Source organism: Diplotaxodon limnothrissa, linkage group LG15 (assembly GCF_057381915.1).
Source record: "Diplotaxodon limnothrissa isolate DT_005_m linkage group LG15, D_limnothrissa_male_GT1.1, whole genome shotgun sequence".
NCBI classification, from domain to species: domain Eukaryota; kingdom Metazoa; phylum Chordata; class Actinopteri; order Cichliformes; family Cichlidae; genus Diplotaxodon; species Diplotaxodon limnothrissa.
In genome coordinates, this window is record NC_140610.1 from 22,761,757 (window position 1) to 22,776,241 (window position 14,485).

At 38.4% G+C, this 14,485-nt stretch overlaps 1 protein-coding gene across 1 annotated transcript; it reads left to right on the top strand.

The window, feature by feature from the left end:
- The first annotated feature begins 1,908 nt into the window (after positions 1-1,908).
- Positions 1,909-11,595, top strand: LOC146617525 (cysteine-rich protein 2-like). The gene is made up of 8 exons (XM_085371863.1): positions 1,909-1,951; positions 6,377-6,471; positions 8,268-8,325; positions 8,415-8,546; positions 9,330-9,398; positions 9,546-9,640; positions 10,887-10,944; positions 11,531-11,595. The coding sequence occupies exons 1-8, from the start codon at positions 1,909-1,911 to the stop codon at positions 11,593-11,595; spliced, it is 615 nt and encodes a 204-aa protein (XP_085227989.1).
- Positions 11,596-14,485: the final 2,890 nt, after the last annotated feature.

Below are 14,485 nucleotides of genomic sequence, written 5' to 3' on the forward strand. Positions count from 1 at the left end.
TCTGCTGCCTGAGGTATTCACTGAGCACTCGGTCAGTTGGGGCCATCTTCCCAACGTATTCTTGGATGTTCCTTGTCTCATCCTGGACTGTGGTGCTGACACTCACCAGTCCCCGGCCCCCTTCCTTCCGCTTAGCGTACAGCCTCAGGGTGCTGGACTTGGGGTGAAACCCTCCATGCATGGTAAGGAGCTTTCTTGTCTTGATGTCAGTGGCTTCTATCTCCTCCTTTGGCCAGCCTATTACCCCAGCAGGGCACCTGATCACGGGCAGGGCGTAGGTGTTGATAGCCCGGATCTTGTTCTTACCGTTCAGCTGACTCCTCAGGACTTGCCTGACCCTCTGCAGGTACTTGGTGGTTGCAGCTTTCCTAGCGGCCTCTTCATGGTTCCCATTTGCCTGCGGGATCCCCAGGTACTTGTAACTGTCCTCTATGTCTGCAATGTTGCCTTCTGGTAGTTTTATCCCCTCTTTTCTGGCTACCTTCCCTCTCTTTGTTAACATCCGACTACACTTCAGAATTTTATATATATATATATATATATATATTCAGCTGGAGCTTTCTTCCTGTTAAAAGATAGTTTTTCTTTCCCAAGTTCTTGCTCATAGAGGGGTGTTATGTGACGACTGTTGTGAATGGCACTACGTAAATTAAAGTGATCTTTTATGCTGCATTTATTTTAAACAGCATTGAAGGATAGCTATTTCACTTTTCCCTCTAACTGCAAATTATTATTAGTTACGTTTGAACTCAAAGATGTAACATCAATGTGCAACACCTGGGTTAGTTGATCTTGAGATAACTTAAATATTGAGACTATTGATGGCACTCTAGTGCAGATGGAAAATATCAAACGCCTGTCAGCAGCTGGTTTGTTTAGTAGAACTAAGAGAAAGATACAACTACACTGTCAATGACTTACCAAGCATTTAAAGAAATATCATCCTATTACATTTTTTCTGTATACACTGTGTTTTTATTACTGTTTCTGTTTTATTTTTGGTTATGTTGCATAGTGTTCCATATCTTCATAATAATATGTTGTGTCATTTTGAGACATTTAATATTCTAAATTTGCCACTTTGTGAGGACAATTTTCATATCCTGGTGATTTCTCTGAATTTTTTGCCCTTTTCTGTCTAAAATAGTCAAATAATTTAGTGTTGACATTTTATTCTTAACCCCACGTAAAAGTCGTTTGTCTGTCAGCTCCCTGGTATCTCTGGGCCAAGAATGCGGAGTAATATACTTGGGAGCTGCGGAGCATCACTTAACATTCCCTGTGCAGAGCTATGCTGTGTAACCTAACAACCACACAGGGGAAACAAACAGAACTAAAAGGCGACACTGATTAATGCAGAAGAGCTAACTTTGCTAGGATATCAGATTAACCAGATTTCCAAACCAGAGGCTGGCACAGCAATGTATATATGTGCATATGGGTTTACAATAATTAATGGAGTAGAACGTGTGCAATAAAAACTTTCTTTAATGCTCTCTTGGTTTTTAAAAGTGTAACTAGAGCCTTGGGCTGATGCTGGTACTATATTGAGAAATTTGAGTGGCAGCAGTGCATTCAGCAGATGTTCTCTGGAAATGATGATAATGTAAAAAGCAATGTGATAATTTGGCCGAGGCTTTTTTTTTTTTTTTTTTTGAAAAAGCTTTTACAGGATATGCAGAGGCATAAATGTACATTTTTGTCTGGTGGGTTGCGAGCTGCATGATGTCACCCCGAGGGCGGAGTTATACAATTGAAAGAGAAGAAGCAGAGGGTGGATGTGAGGCGCAGTCTCATCACAGTCACCGCCGCCGTCAGCATCATCTGAGGTGTGTCTGCGCCGCCGGAGCTGCAGACAGACAGAAAGGACCAACAGAAAAAGATCCTGTTCCTCTCTTTACACCGACCATGGCGTCAAAATGTCCAAAATGCGAGAAAACGGTGTATTTCGGTGAGTGAGCAGCCGCTGCAGAGGCCGCCCAGCATCATGATTCTAACAGATGCGATGACCGCTGGGTGGGAGTGTTATAGTCAACCGGGGGGTGGTTATAATATGAAAGACTGACAGTGCAGTATTCTTTAAATCGACTTTTACTTATAATCGATAACGTGTTTTCTCGGATACAACATAATGAGAATTTGCGGATACATCACTGATTTTAGAGCTCTACAGAAGATTTCCACCCATTGATCAAAATGGGCATTGTTTTGTTATAAATAGGCTTATCGAGTCTCCCACACACAGAGAGACATAACTATTTAAGACACTCATTCATCCTGTTGGATGATTTTTATTATGTGTTAGGTGGAAACAATGATTAGAATCGTGAATGGTGGATTTTTGAATTCATTTACACATATGAATTATTTATTGGTAGTACATTAAAAATGCATTCACACTAAATCACTCATTATTTCCTTTACCATTTGCACAGAACAAAGAGATTTTTAACTGGAATCCTTTGAGGTTTTGTGTGATGTTATCTTGTGGGCAAACTAACTAATAGAGTCTGTCTTTATATTCATCGATCACATTCTTGCATCCTTTTTATTGGACCACACATTTACCGTGTTGTCTATCTTTGTTGGGGTAATAACAGCTGATCAGTCAAGCCAGTATTAGTCAAACTAATTATATACAAGTGTCACAACATAATCTCCACATCAGTGATATTTATATTTACAGTGTGAAAATGTTACTGTCGTGTCACTGAGTCAAAGTACTTTAAAATATACAGTATGAATATTATTTGTCTTTATACAGTGGCATATAAAGACAAAGTGACAGAGGATGCCTTATACAGTGGCATCCTCTGTCACTGTATGGGGCATAATTTCACCCACGTAAAGGCATGTAAATTTTTTTATTAACTATTTTAACCTGTCAAATTTGATTTAAAGCTTGAAAGTCTTTTACAGAATATATCAAAATAAGCATGTAACTACATTACAATACAAAACTCTGGGTCCTAAAAGCAGTCCAACAGAATGTCAGAGAAATTCACAGCTGAGTACCACGGACACGTTGCCAGATTGGATGTGAAATCAAAGTGACAGTTTTTCTCTAAAACTGATCCAAAAATTCCCCAGATGGTGAATCTCAGAGTCCAACAGACAACTGGTGCATATCGACACAACCCATATCAGGCAGTGATGGGTTCACTATCTTTGGATAAGATTACAGGGAGCCATTAACAGACCTGTAGTCATAGCCTCAGCTGTGTTTTCTGACAGCTTGTGAAAAATCCTTTTTATGTTGGCTTTTAGAAGCAGGTAGGATGAGTTTAAGCGTGTTAATCCCTGGTTACTGGATACTATATTCACTTGATAGTAGACAATACTGTCAAATAGGGTGAGGTACTATGATACTAAGGAGTTAATTTAACATCTATTTTTAGCTTCTTCTTTTTTCCATTTTGGTGCAATGCCATATGGCATGGTAAATAATTGATTGATTTGCCAATTCGTTTTATGGATCAATATTCTTTTTGTTCTTTCCCCTTCCCCATTTCTCTGGAAAACAACAGCAAAACCACACCCTGCAGGCTCAGTCAAACTGCTGCTCTCTCTCTCTCTCTTTTGAAACTCTGCAGGAAATTAGAAGCTTTAAAAAAAAAACGAGGTTCTGGCAAAAATGTATTCCTCCTAGAAGTGGATACTGTTGTTTTGCAGGGGATTTTATTACAGTAGAGATAGTTTAGCCTTTAGGATTTCTGGATGCAAAGTTCTCGATAGCCATAAAGAAGATGATGCTCGAGACACGGAGTCTATAATGTGATTTTTAAATAATAAACTGAGCTAATGTGATTTCTTCAGTAAATTCAGTTCCTTGAGTAAGAACCCAGAAGAAAACCAATGTTATGCTGTGCAGACTGGAGCCCTTCACCATCCAGGCATATTTCTGTGTGTCGGTGTGACTTACTGTCAGATATCACACTGACAGGGAGGCCAGGCATTGAGTCTAAACAGGAAGTGTCATGTTGTATCAGTCTCAGGGTATCAGCTGAGATATTTTGGGAGGAGGACAAACAGATAAGCAACTGTCAGTGAATTTCTCGCTCCCTCTGTCCATCCTCCTGTCTTTTAGACAAAAAAGTCTCTGTGACTGAAACTGCGGGTCTTAAAAAGGGGGTTATGATGTTTTTCTTTTGACTGAACAGAGTAATATTTGTTTTCCCTCTTGACTCACACTGTATGTATTTTTCCCTTGCAGTCACATAAATAACTGGGTAGAAAAAAAAACAGTTCAGTCATGACCGCTGTAGTCCACAGAAGACAGCTCTTTCCATCTATGATAATTTGGTGGTACAGTGTGGTACAGCTCTGTCCTACCATAATGTGCAGAAATTAAAAGTTGGTGGTGGAAAGAGCAACAGCAAGACCCCCTGTACAGAGCAGAGCAGGTATCACATGACCATGGATAATACCTTAATAAGGAGCAGCATGAACGGGAAGAGCATGGGTGGAAGTGGGTTGCAAAGTGACTTGGACAACAGAGTAATTTGAACACACTGTACTATGTGTTATGTTTGCAGCAGGTGTCATTAACTTGCACTCTAGTTTCTGTGATTTCCAACTTGTATTTGTGTCCATTATGCTAAAAGGGATTGCATTCATTTCCAATTCAGTATTTTCATTAAAGGGCTCAATCAAAGTGGCTGTGCTGGATTCAAAGTTGAAAATGATTGTTAACTATCTTATTCTTGGCCTCGGTGAAGTCCTTCACTCCATCCTCCATGTGAAACAAGTTGTTTTAGTTCTTCTCTCTTTATGCCAACTTTTTCTGAGTGGTGTTAGACATGTCACACATATATGTGTGAAAGTTACTGCAGTTTTTGCTTTGTGTGTATGAGTTCCACCTTCGTTAAACACAGTTTTAATGTTAAAGGACTAGTTGGTTGTCAGTTTTGTGGGTTTTTGATATGGTATATATTCACTACTCTGTGGTTTTAAGCATTAAGACTGGAAACAGAGGAAAACCTCCAAAAGTCCCTGTTGTGCTAACATTATCCAAAGATCATCCATTATCCAGACAGGAAAGAGATCAGTTGTTTGATCGACCTCGCCAAATTTTAAAAAAGGTATTTTTTAAGACTTCACATTTAGATTTACCTTCAGATTAAGGTAACTTTAGTATGTGAAGGGATGGAAGAACAGACAGTAGCTCTATTAAAAAAAAGGAATAAATAAGAAAAATGGAAATGTCTGAGTCACCACACTGCCCTTTAGAAAGCAGTGGAAAGAATGTGCTTCAGGCTGATATGAACTCATAAGTGCCCATTAAATGTCGTCTGTCACTTCGACCGACACTCGGCTGTTATAATTCAGAATACATTAGTGCTTATCTTGTGTATTCAGGTTGTGTCAGAAAATATAATTGCTACTGTACTTCACATGCTGACACACACCCCCACAAAAACCTTAATAACAGTGCATATCATTTCTTCCAAAGGTTGCTGGACCCATATGTGAAGGTTGATTTCATGGCAAAAATAGCTACTTTTTGTATCAAAATAACCTTTTTTTTTTTAGGACAAAATGTTTCTTTTTCTCATAGAAAAGATGGGTTCTGTTCAAAGCAGCAGCAAAAGGATCCTGCCTGTGGAGGAGTGTTCGCACTGGTGCACAAATAAAGCACAAAAAGAAAGAGAAAAAAAATATTTTCCCCTTTCTCTGCATTCAGTGGCAGCGCTCTTTTCTAAGCACTAAAGCACTGACCCATAGAGGATGGCTCTTTCTCAACAGTCACTGCATTTATTTTGTAAAAGTATGACTCAGACATTGAGTGCACTTATAATCAGATTTTATTAACATATTCCCTCTGTCAAGAGTGCCATGTGATTGGTACTGTATGATTTGTTAGTTTGTTTATTAGTTTTCAGGATTACTCAAAAGGTTATACACAGATTTGAATTCAAACTTTACCAGAGTTATAAACTGATCCAACTTAAAAGTAAGTAATATTTGTTAGTGTGTTAGTGGGGGCAGAACTGTAGTGCCGCGGTCAGAGCTTCACACCAAGAAGGTCCTGGGTTTGAATCCAGCCTTCTGAGTAGAGATTGCATATTTCTTTTCCTTTGTGGGTCTTCTGGTTGCAGTGGGTTCTTCCCAAAATTCAAATAATCTAAATTGTTTATAGCGTCCCCGCCCACTCACACACACACACACACACACACACTACCAATGAATTATTGCAAACTAGTCCAGATATCGTTTTGGATCCAAAGACTTATATATGCATGCTGTGACGAACTTGTGACTTCATTAACTTCATTATATTATAAGAAATTCCAGGACTAAGTCCATTTATTTTATGTTTCATAAACCAAAAGCACGATATAACATCAAACGATCTTTGTCTCTTCCTGTCCCACAGCGGAGAAAGTGTCATCTTTAGGGAAAGACTGGCACAAGTTCTGTCTAAAATGTGAGCGCTGCAACAAAACTCTGAATCCGGGAGGCCATGCTGAGGTAACAGGATGTGAAGAGTGTATATGCTTCATTTTCCTTAAGCAGTTATGATTTGTTTTTGTTTTATGAAGTGCAAATATTTCATGTTCAAAGGTTATGTTGGTAGGCTACATTGCATCAACATAATAAACCGTGACTGCGAACAATAATGTCCCATGCACTCTGAGGCTGTAAGCTGTTTGAGATGAGCCTGGTTTGATGGTAAAATACAGACTTTTTGAAATCAACCAAAAAACCTGATCATTTAACATCAGCAGAAAGTAGCTGGATTTTTTGGACAGTTACTGTGCTGTCTTTGAAAACACGTATGTACTGTGCAGGAAAGTCAGTACCTGTGTATCTTCAGTGCGTCACTCCTCCGAGAAACCTGGAAGCGCCTGTACTTTACTAAGGAGTTTAACATTGTCTGACATTGTTGTAGAGAACCATAAACCAGAAGGCGTAAATCTCAGAGACAACAGGGTTTCACACATCTTAGTGCTTTGATGAGATGGCAGTTTCAACTGTTGATTAAAGAAAATAGACTTGAATCGTGGTTATGTGCATGTAGTGCAAGTTATATGAAAATGAGTATGCTTAGCCTAATCATGTTTAAATAAGCTCGAAGATTTGTACTCTGTGTCCCCCTTTAATCATTGTTATAATGCATTTATATTCACATATGACAGCTCATCATCATTCACAATGCATGATGTTCTTCAGTCTGTTCAGAACAAACTCTGTACAAAATTAGCTGTACATAAAATTAACAGCTCAGCAGCCTGTTATTTAAAACTCATCAGACTTATCAGATTAAACTGTTTGTGGCTCTTGCTGTGTTTTAATTAGATTTTAAGAAGGAAGGGATGTACTGAAAATCACAGATGAGCTGACAATGGTATTCATTGTACGCTGCTAAAATGCATTGATTTAGTCAGTGAGAGCAACTTTATTGTCCATTATCTCCGTATTTTCTTCACAGTGCTTCATTTTGGCCTTTATTGTTCAAGTTCAAGTTCAAGGTTCTTTATTTGTCACATGCATAGTTATACAAGTATAACACACAGTGAAATGTAGCCTGACACGCTCCTCGACATGTGCAAAAATGGGGGGGGGAGGGAGTGTAGAGGAAGAACATTATATATATATATATATACATGTAGTATGTACACTGGGTGAATGTGCAGTAGTAGTAGTAGTAGTTGTGCACATTTGTCTGCTTTCAGAATGGTTTTATTGTTAGTCTTCAGTTTTTTTGGTCTTGTCATGTGAACCACTTTGACATGCATATTTGCTTGAAAGGTTCAATTGAGTTTAGCTGAAAAACACATCCTGTGTGAATGTACATTCCTGGGATGACTGAAAAAACTCCACAGAGTATTTATATAAACGATGACAGTGTCTAGATGACCAGGAGCATTACTTTTACTGAATCAGTGAGGCTTATTTTATGTCTAAAAACAAAGTGAGATAAGGGCTTTTATTACCATAAAAATAAATGGTTAGACAAAGTCAAATGCCTTCAAATGCAGTCCAAGTTTGGAGGATTATGTGAATCCACACAGACTGAAAACAACAGTTTATATAACTGCCGTTTTTTTTTTTTTTCTTTTTTCCGTCTGGTTCATAATATTAACAGTTACAGGTATAGCTTCAGTCCATTTGTATCTGCTTGATTTTTTTTTTTATTTGTATTTAAGGTCAACTGGAATCACAATTTCCCCGAGGGAACCTCCCCAGGGGTTAATAAAGTTCTATTCTATTCTATGTGTTAAGAAATGGATGTTTCCTCTGTCTGTCCCCTTTACACTGTGCAGCATGATGGAAAGCCTTATTGCCACAAGCCATGCTACGCCACCCTCTTTGGACCAAAAGGTGGGGTTTCTCCCTGATGTGCAAATACAGACGATGAACACAGATTCATAAAACTTAGATTTATGAATTCTACCATTTGATGTTTTTAGGTGTAAACATCGGTGGAGCTGGATCCTACGTGTACGACAATCCTGTCAACGAAGCCCCTGCAGCCGTTTCCTTGGAAACAAACGCCAAACCAGAGGAGGAGAAAAAAGCCCCCGCACGGGGACCAGTGAAGGGTGAGAAATATGTGGAGCAGAAATAGAAAAACTGTCATATGGAAGGAGGAGAAACTCAGTGCCTCTGTGGCAGGATACAGTTTAATTCAGGTTTGGAACAGCAAACTAAAGAACACAAAAGGAATAAATGAGCCCCAGATATGTTTTAGGGAAAGTGAGAATTAATGGAGAAAACTAAGGACAGAAATATGAAGAATCAAAGCTAAAGTAAAAATATCAATTAGTGCCGTAATCCTACAGCAAAGTAATGCATTTACGGGCACTGACATGAATTCATTTTCGTTTTCATTTTCGTTTTCATTTATTTAATTTTACATGTTTTTATTATTATTATTGTGACATTTTTAAACATTTTATGTTTTCCTGTGTATTTTCCCAGACATATTTATTTCTGTAGCCATTATTATTATTTTTATTTTGATGGTCTACACGCATGTGTCTTTAATTATCTTTTTGATGGTTTGTTCAGAAAGTGGTGCAGTCCATGTTCCTGTTGGTGCAAAGGTGCTGATCTCACTACAGCAGATTGATCATTACATCTCAAACTAGAGAACTGAGGCAATCTCTAATGCTGCAAAAACTGGCAGGATTAAATTACCTTACTTCATACCTATAATTATTTAAAACAATATTGTTTTCAGTTAGTTTCTAGGCTTCTGGCTTTACGGTACAACTAAAATGATGTAAACCACAAATTCTATCTAATGGCGTTTATTTAAATCACTAAATATCTGATGTAGTTACTATTAAGTTTTTTTGTTTAATTCATTGTAACTTTTGCAGCTGCAAGCTTCTCATCTTTCTCTGGAGGCCCCAACATCTGCCCCAGATGCAACAAGACAGTGTATTTTGGTGAGCAGAATGCTGTTTCATATTTAAATTCTGTGACAAGCATGTATTTGTCCTACATTTCTACATAAGCATTGGAAACTGTCTGTTTTAGTCCTCTGCTCGGTGTAATGACTGTCTCTACCATGGTCCGTGTTTCTGTCTGTGCAGCTGAGAAGGTGTCATCTCTCGGGAAGAACTGGCACCGGCCTTGTCTGCGCTGTGAGAGATGCAATAAGACTCTGGCACCGGGCAGCCATGCAGAGGTGAGAGATGAGTCAGTTTGCAAAGCTGGAAATCAGAGTATTAGTAAAAATGTTAGTGTTTTTGATTAGATACACAGACAGTTACTCTAGTCATATTCAAAATGTATTCGTTTAATCAAGAAAGATCTCAGAGTGTGAAATCGTTGAACACAATTTTAATTTTCACAGAGATACACAACATCTTCGTCTTTTCTCTGTCATACAGTCATGTATTGTGTTTTCTTTACTGACTTAGATTATGTCACAAGATAGAAAAGGACACATTATCACAAGCTCCAGCTACACATTATGATAAATCTCTGATCTCCATTTTTCAATTTATTATTATGCCAAAAATGTTTAGTGAGTTTCTCTTTTGTTTCAGGTTGTTTTTATGGCTCCAGATTATTTTAATTGTACTAACTTAACATCAGTGCTAGTGATGGCATTTTGCTGTTTTAAAATGCACACAATGAGACTGTAATTATATGTGTGTAACTGTGGGTCTAGTCAAGGCGTCATCATGGGTGAAAGACAGAGTCAGTTCCTAGATGTTCTACAGGTAGATTGTCAAAAATACACATATAGTATTTGAGTCACATAAGAAAATGTTTTAGTTAATTCAGCCAAAGAATCAATAAACTTCTAACATGGTGAGACATCAGTGTCTGTCTGTTCACCGACAGTTCACAAGAGTCACAAAATTATCCCCTAATGGCTTTACACCCAAAGCATTCTGAGGGTTAAGATCCCATTTGTCATTTTATAATCAGTAAACGTGAGCCGTGATGGCTCATGAACCGGATGAGCCACTACATCACTGACATTCATCTTCATGTAATCATCTTTAATTTGTATAGCTGTAATTCAAAGGATTTAGTCTGTCAGGCTAAAGTAAAGGTGAGGTGTAACATCTCTGTGGCCACATCCCCATCCAGTTATTGTGCCCCAGACACGAGTTAAAAATAAGCTGAGCCTGTCTAGTGTTAAAATTCAATCCAGCCATCACATGATGAGATGTTGCTGAGGTGTAAAATGTGTTTGTTGCTGAATTTGATTGATGTCAGTTAATAGAAGCTGTTTATATTTAGCATATTGTGTTCTGGGGTTTTCAGCTGGTAGAAAAAAGAGAAAGCAGATAAATGTTGTAGTTGTTTCTATCTCATGTACACTGAATGTTGCTGAGAGTTAAGGTAGAATGAAACACTAAGTGAAAACATTTTCAAATATGGAAGAATTGAGAGGAATGGTTTTCTCTGTGTTTCAGCATGATGGGCAGCCTTACTGCCACAAACCATGCTATGCTGTACTGTTTGGACCAAAAGGTATGTAATCTGAGTATGGGAGGGGGGGACTGGGCTGCGGGGAAGGCTGGTGCTGGACTGTTTTTTAAAACAATGGCTCAAACCACTGTGTCCCAAAAAAATCTGTAAAATATGTTAATTTAGTGACATAAATACATCTGAGGCAGTCGTATTAGTCAGCTTTCAGGGTAGAAATAAATACTCACTGTTTTATGACCTTGAAGGATCAGATTCAATGTGACCTATAATACCAATATCTATGTCGATGTGAAATGTATATGAAGAGAAAAAAAACTGTGTGAGGATTTAAAAAGTCTAGTAAATACTATAATTGACATGGACAGCTAGTTAGTCTTTATTATTTAGTCTACAAGGCTGGAAAACTTTGGAAAATCTTAAGCTGTGTCTGTGTTATCATACTCCAGCTCCATGTTATTATAGCAAAGAAGGATACAATTATATGGAGTCGATGTTTGTATTTTTCAGGAACCAATCCCAAAACCTTTGCAAAGTGAACCATAACCAGCCAAATGGTTATTTCGTGTTAATGTATGTTTTTTGAGTGAACAGACCCTTTAAATTTAAACGTCTGGTCTACCCTTCTCAGGCGTAAACACCGGAGGTGTCGGCAGCTACATCTACGACGATCCTGAAGCTGAAGCGCAGTCTTGAGCTCTGAAGCTGCTTCCAGCACGCAGACAGAGAAACGCCACCAGGACCCTCTGTGTCTCTATGATTTGCCTTCAGTGGTCATTGTGACAAATGATATGTACTACACTCACAGGGATGGAAACTTAGATGTTTATGTTGTATTTGTATATTGTTTATATATCTATTTTTTGTACCGAAACAGGCCTTTAATATGTCCTCCCATGTGACTTTCAGATTTGCCTTTGAGTTTCTTGGTTCTCTTTGCCAAATAATTATTAGCCTGTTACTATAGTGAATGAAGGCTCCTGTATTCTTTTCACTCTGGATTAGTAGATTTTTGACTTTTGTGCACTTAAAACATGTACTGTATGAAAACAAACAAACAAACAAAAAAAAGTACCAGCCCTCCAGTTTATAGTCAGTGTTTTTTGAACAAGTTTGTCTTGGTTCTATAAATACGAATGATAGCGTAGTGAAGATATACATTTTACAAAGGAGTGCATTTTAACGAATGCCATTAAGGTGATTTTGAGGGTTGCTGCAAACAAGAAATGATCTGCTGTTCTTCACATTTTATACAGTAAAAGTGTGTGATAGCAAACCTGAGTTCATTGTTACTGTGTTTCTGTTCCCAGCAAATATGGTGGTTGGGGCCTGTGTGAGTTTCAGATTTTATGGAAACCCACACAGCTCACAGTGGGAAGCCAACTGCAGACCCCTGTACTGGCATGAGAGGCAGGACAGATGGGCACCAGAGGGGCAACACATAGTGCGGGCTGCCCACACTAAGCAGAAAGGAGTCCACAGTACCGCTATGCAGTGTACTCACAGTATGCCCACGCTCTAGGTCTGGGCTGCCATACTGGGGACCATCCTTGGCCTCACAGTGTAAGGCCCACCTGTGCTCCCTGGTACATTACAACCAGCAAATGGTATGAAGTCTGAAAAAAAAACCCACTACTTTCTGCTGCTCTCTTGTTGCACCACATATTTCATTTTTACATGGATGTCCTTCTTGTCACAAACCCCAAGCATTTATATATTTTTCCAGTCTCAAATGGACATTTGGTTTGTCAGGTCAATGTTTGAACTACAACACCATGGAGGCTTTGAATCAGTCGCCTTCTTTCAGCTTCATTTTTCTGACAGTGTAATATAACATTTGGTTCCATCTCCTCCACACTAGTCACATCTCCCTGTATGGCGTTTCTTTAATTATTATTAATGTCCTAGCAAACATGTCTGCACAGCGCCACACTGGGCAGGTGTGGGTGAACTGTTTGCTGGATACACACACAGTCTATTACGAAACAGTCATGTCAAAGGGGAAACATGATTTAGTTGGTTAGCCTTTTATTCTATAAAGTGTTAAAAAGAATTTCAACCAAAATTTGAATTGTGTCTTCATGTTGCTTGTTATGTGTGACCAACAGCCAGAAATGCCATAAGAAAGGCAAGGCAAGTGTATTTATGTAGCACAATTCAACAACAAGGTGATTCAAGGTGCTTTACAGAGACATTAAAAAACAAAAACAAATAAAAAGCATGATTTAAAATTGAAAAAAGAAAAAAGAAGGAACAGTAGATAAAATCAGTAGTTAAAATGTAAGTTTTGAAATTTAAGCTTAAAAGTATGGATTTGGTGTTTTAATAATAATAATAATAATAAACTTTATTTATAAAGCACACTTAAAAACCAAGGGTATGCCAAGGTGCTTTTATTCAAAAGCAGCTGAGAACAGGTGAGTCTTCAACCTGGTTTTAAATAAACTGACTGTTTCAGCTGATCTGAGGCTTTCTGGGAGTTTGTTCCAGATATAAGGAGCATGAAAGCTGAATGCAGCTTCTCCGTGTCTGGTTCTGACTCTGGGAACTGATAAAAAAAACGGATCCAGGAGGATCTGGGTCAGGAGGTCGCTGAAGTATTTTGGTCCTAAACCATTCAAAGCTTTATAGACCAGCATCAGAACTTTAAAGTCTATCCTCTGACGGACAGGCAGCCAGTGTAAAGACCTCAGAGCTGGACTGATGTGGTCCACTTTTTTGGTCTTAGTGAGGACTCGAGCAGCAGAGTTCTGAATGAGCTGTAGTTGTCTGACTGATTTTTTAGGTAGACCTGTAAAGGTGCTGTTACAGTAATCAAGCCTACTAAAGATGAATGCATGGACTAGTTTTTCCAGGTCCTGTTGAGACATCAGATCTTTTATCCTTGAAATATTCTTGAGGTGATAGTAAGCTGACTGTGTTGTTTTAAGTTTAAAAAAACAGTCAAACTGCTTCCATCACTACACCCAAATTTCTCACCTGGTTTGTGGTTTTTAGGTGTATAGATTGAAGTTCTAAGGTGACCTGTAATCGTTTTTCTTTGGCACCAAAGACTATTACTTCAGTTTTGTTTTTGTTTAGCTGGAGAAAATTGTGGCACAACCAGTCATTAATTTCCTCAATGCATTTACCAAGAGCCTGTACAGGGCCTCGGTCTCCTGGTGACATTGTCTTTTAAAGCTTTGGATTGTGATGCCCCTGCTTACATTTATGATCTTTTAGAACCCCATGCTCCCTCTCACAGCCTGAGATCTTCTAATCAAAGGCTGTTGGTAGTCCCTCGAACATATTTTAAAACCAGAGGTGATAGATCTTTTAGAGCGGTGGCCCCCAGGTTGTGGAATGCTCTCCCTCCATCATTACATTGCCTTGATTGTATTTATTCTTTTAAAAAGCAGCTTAAGACTCATTTATTTAGATTGGCTTTTAATTAGATTTGTGCTGTGTGTTTTATTATTAATGTATTGTATGTATTTCTGTTTTATATTACTGTGAAGCACGTTGTGGTTTTTATCCTGTGAAAAGTGCTATATAAATAAACTGATTTGATTGTGATATATATTTGTGTGTCATCTGCATAGCTGTG

Coding starts and splice junctions, on each gene's coding strand:
- LOC146617525 (XM_085371863.1), top strand. CDS start 1,909: ATGGCGTCAAAATGTCCAAAATGCGAGAAAACGGTGTATTTCG. Junction 8,326..8,414: donor CACCCTCTTTGGACCAAAAG/GTGGGGTTTCTC, acceptor TGATGTTTTTAG/GTGTAAACATCGGTGGAGCT. Junction 9,641..10,886: donor CACCGGGCAGCCATGCAGAG/GTGAGAGATGAG, acceptor TCTGTGTTTCAG/CATGATGGGCAGCCTTACTG.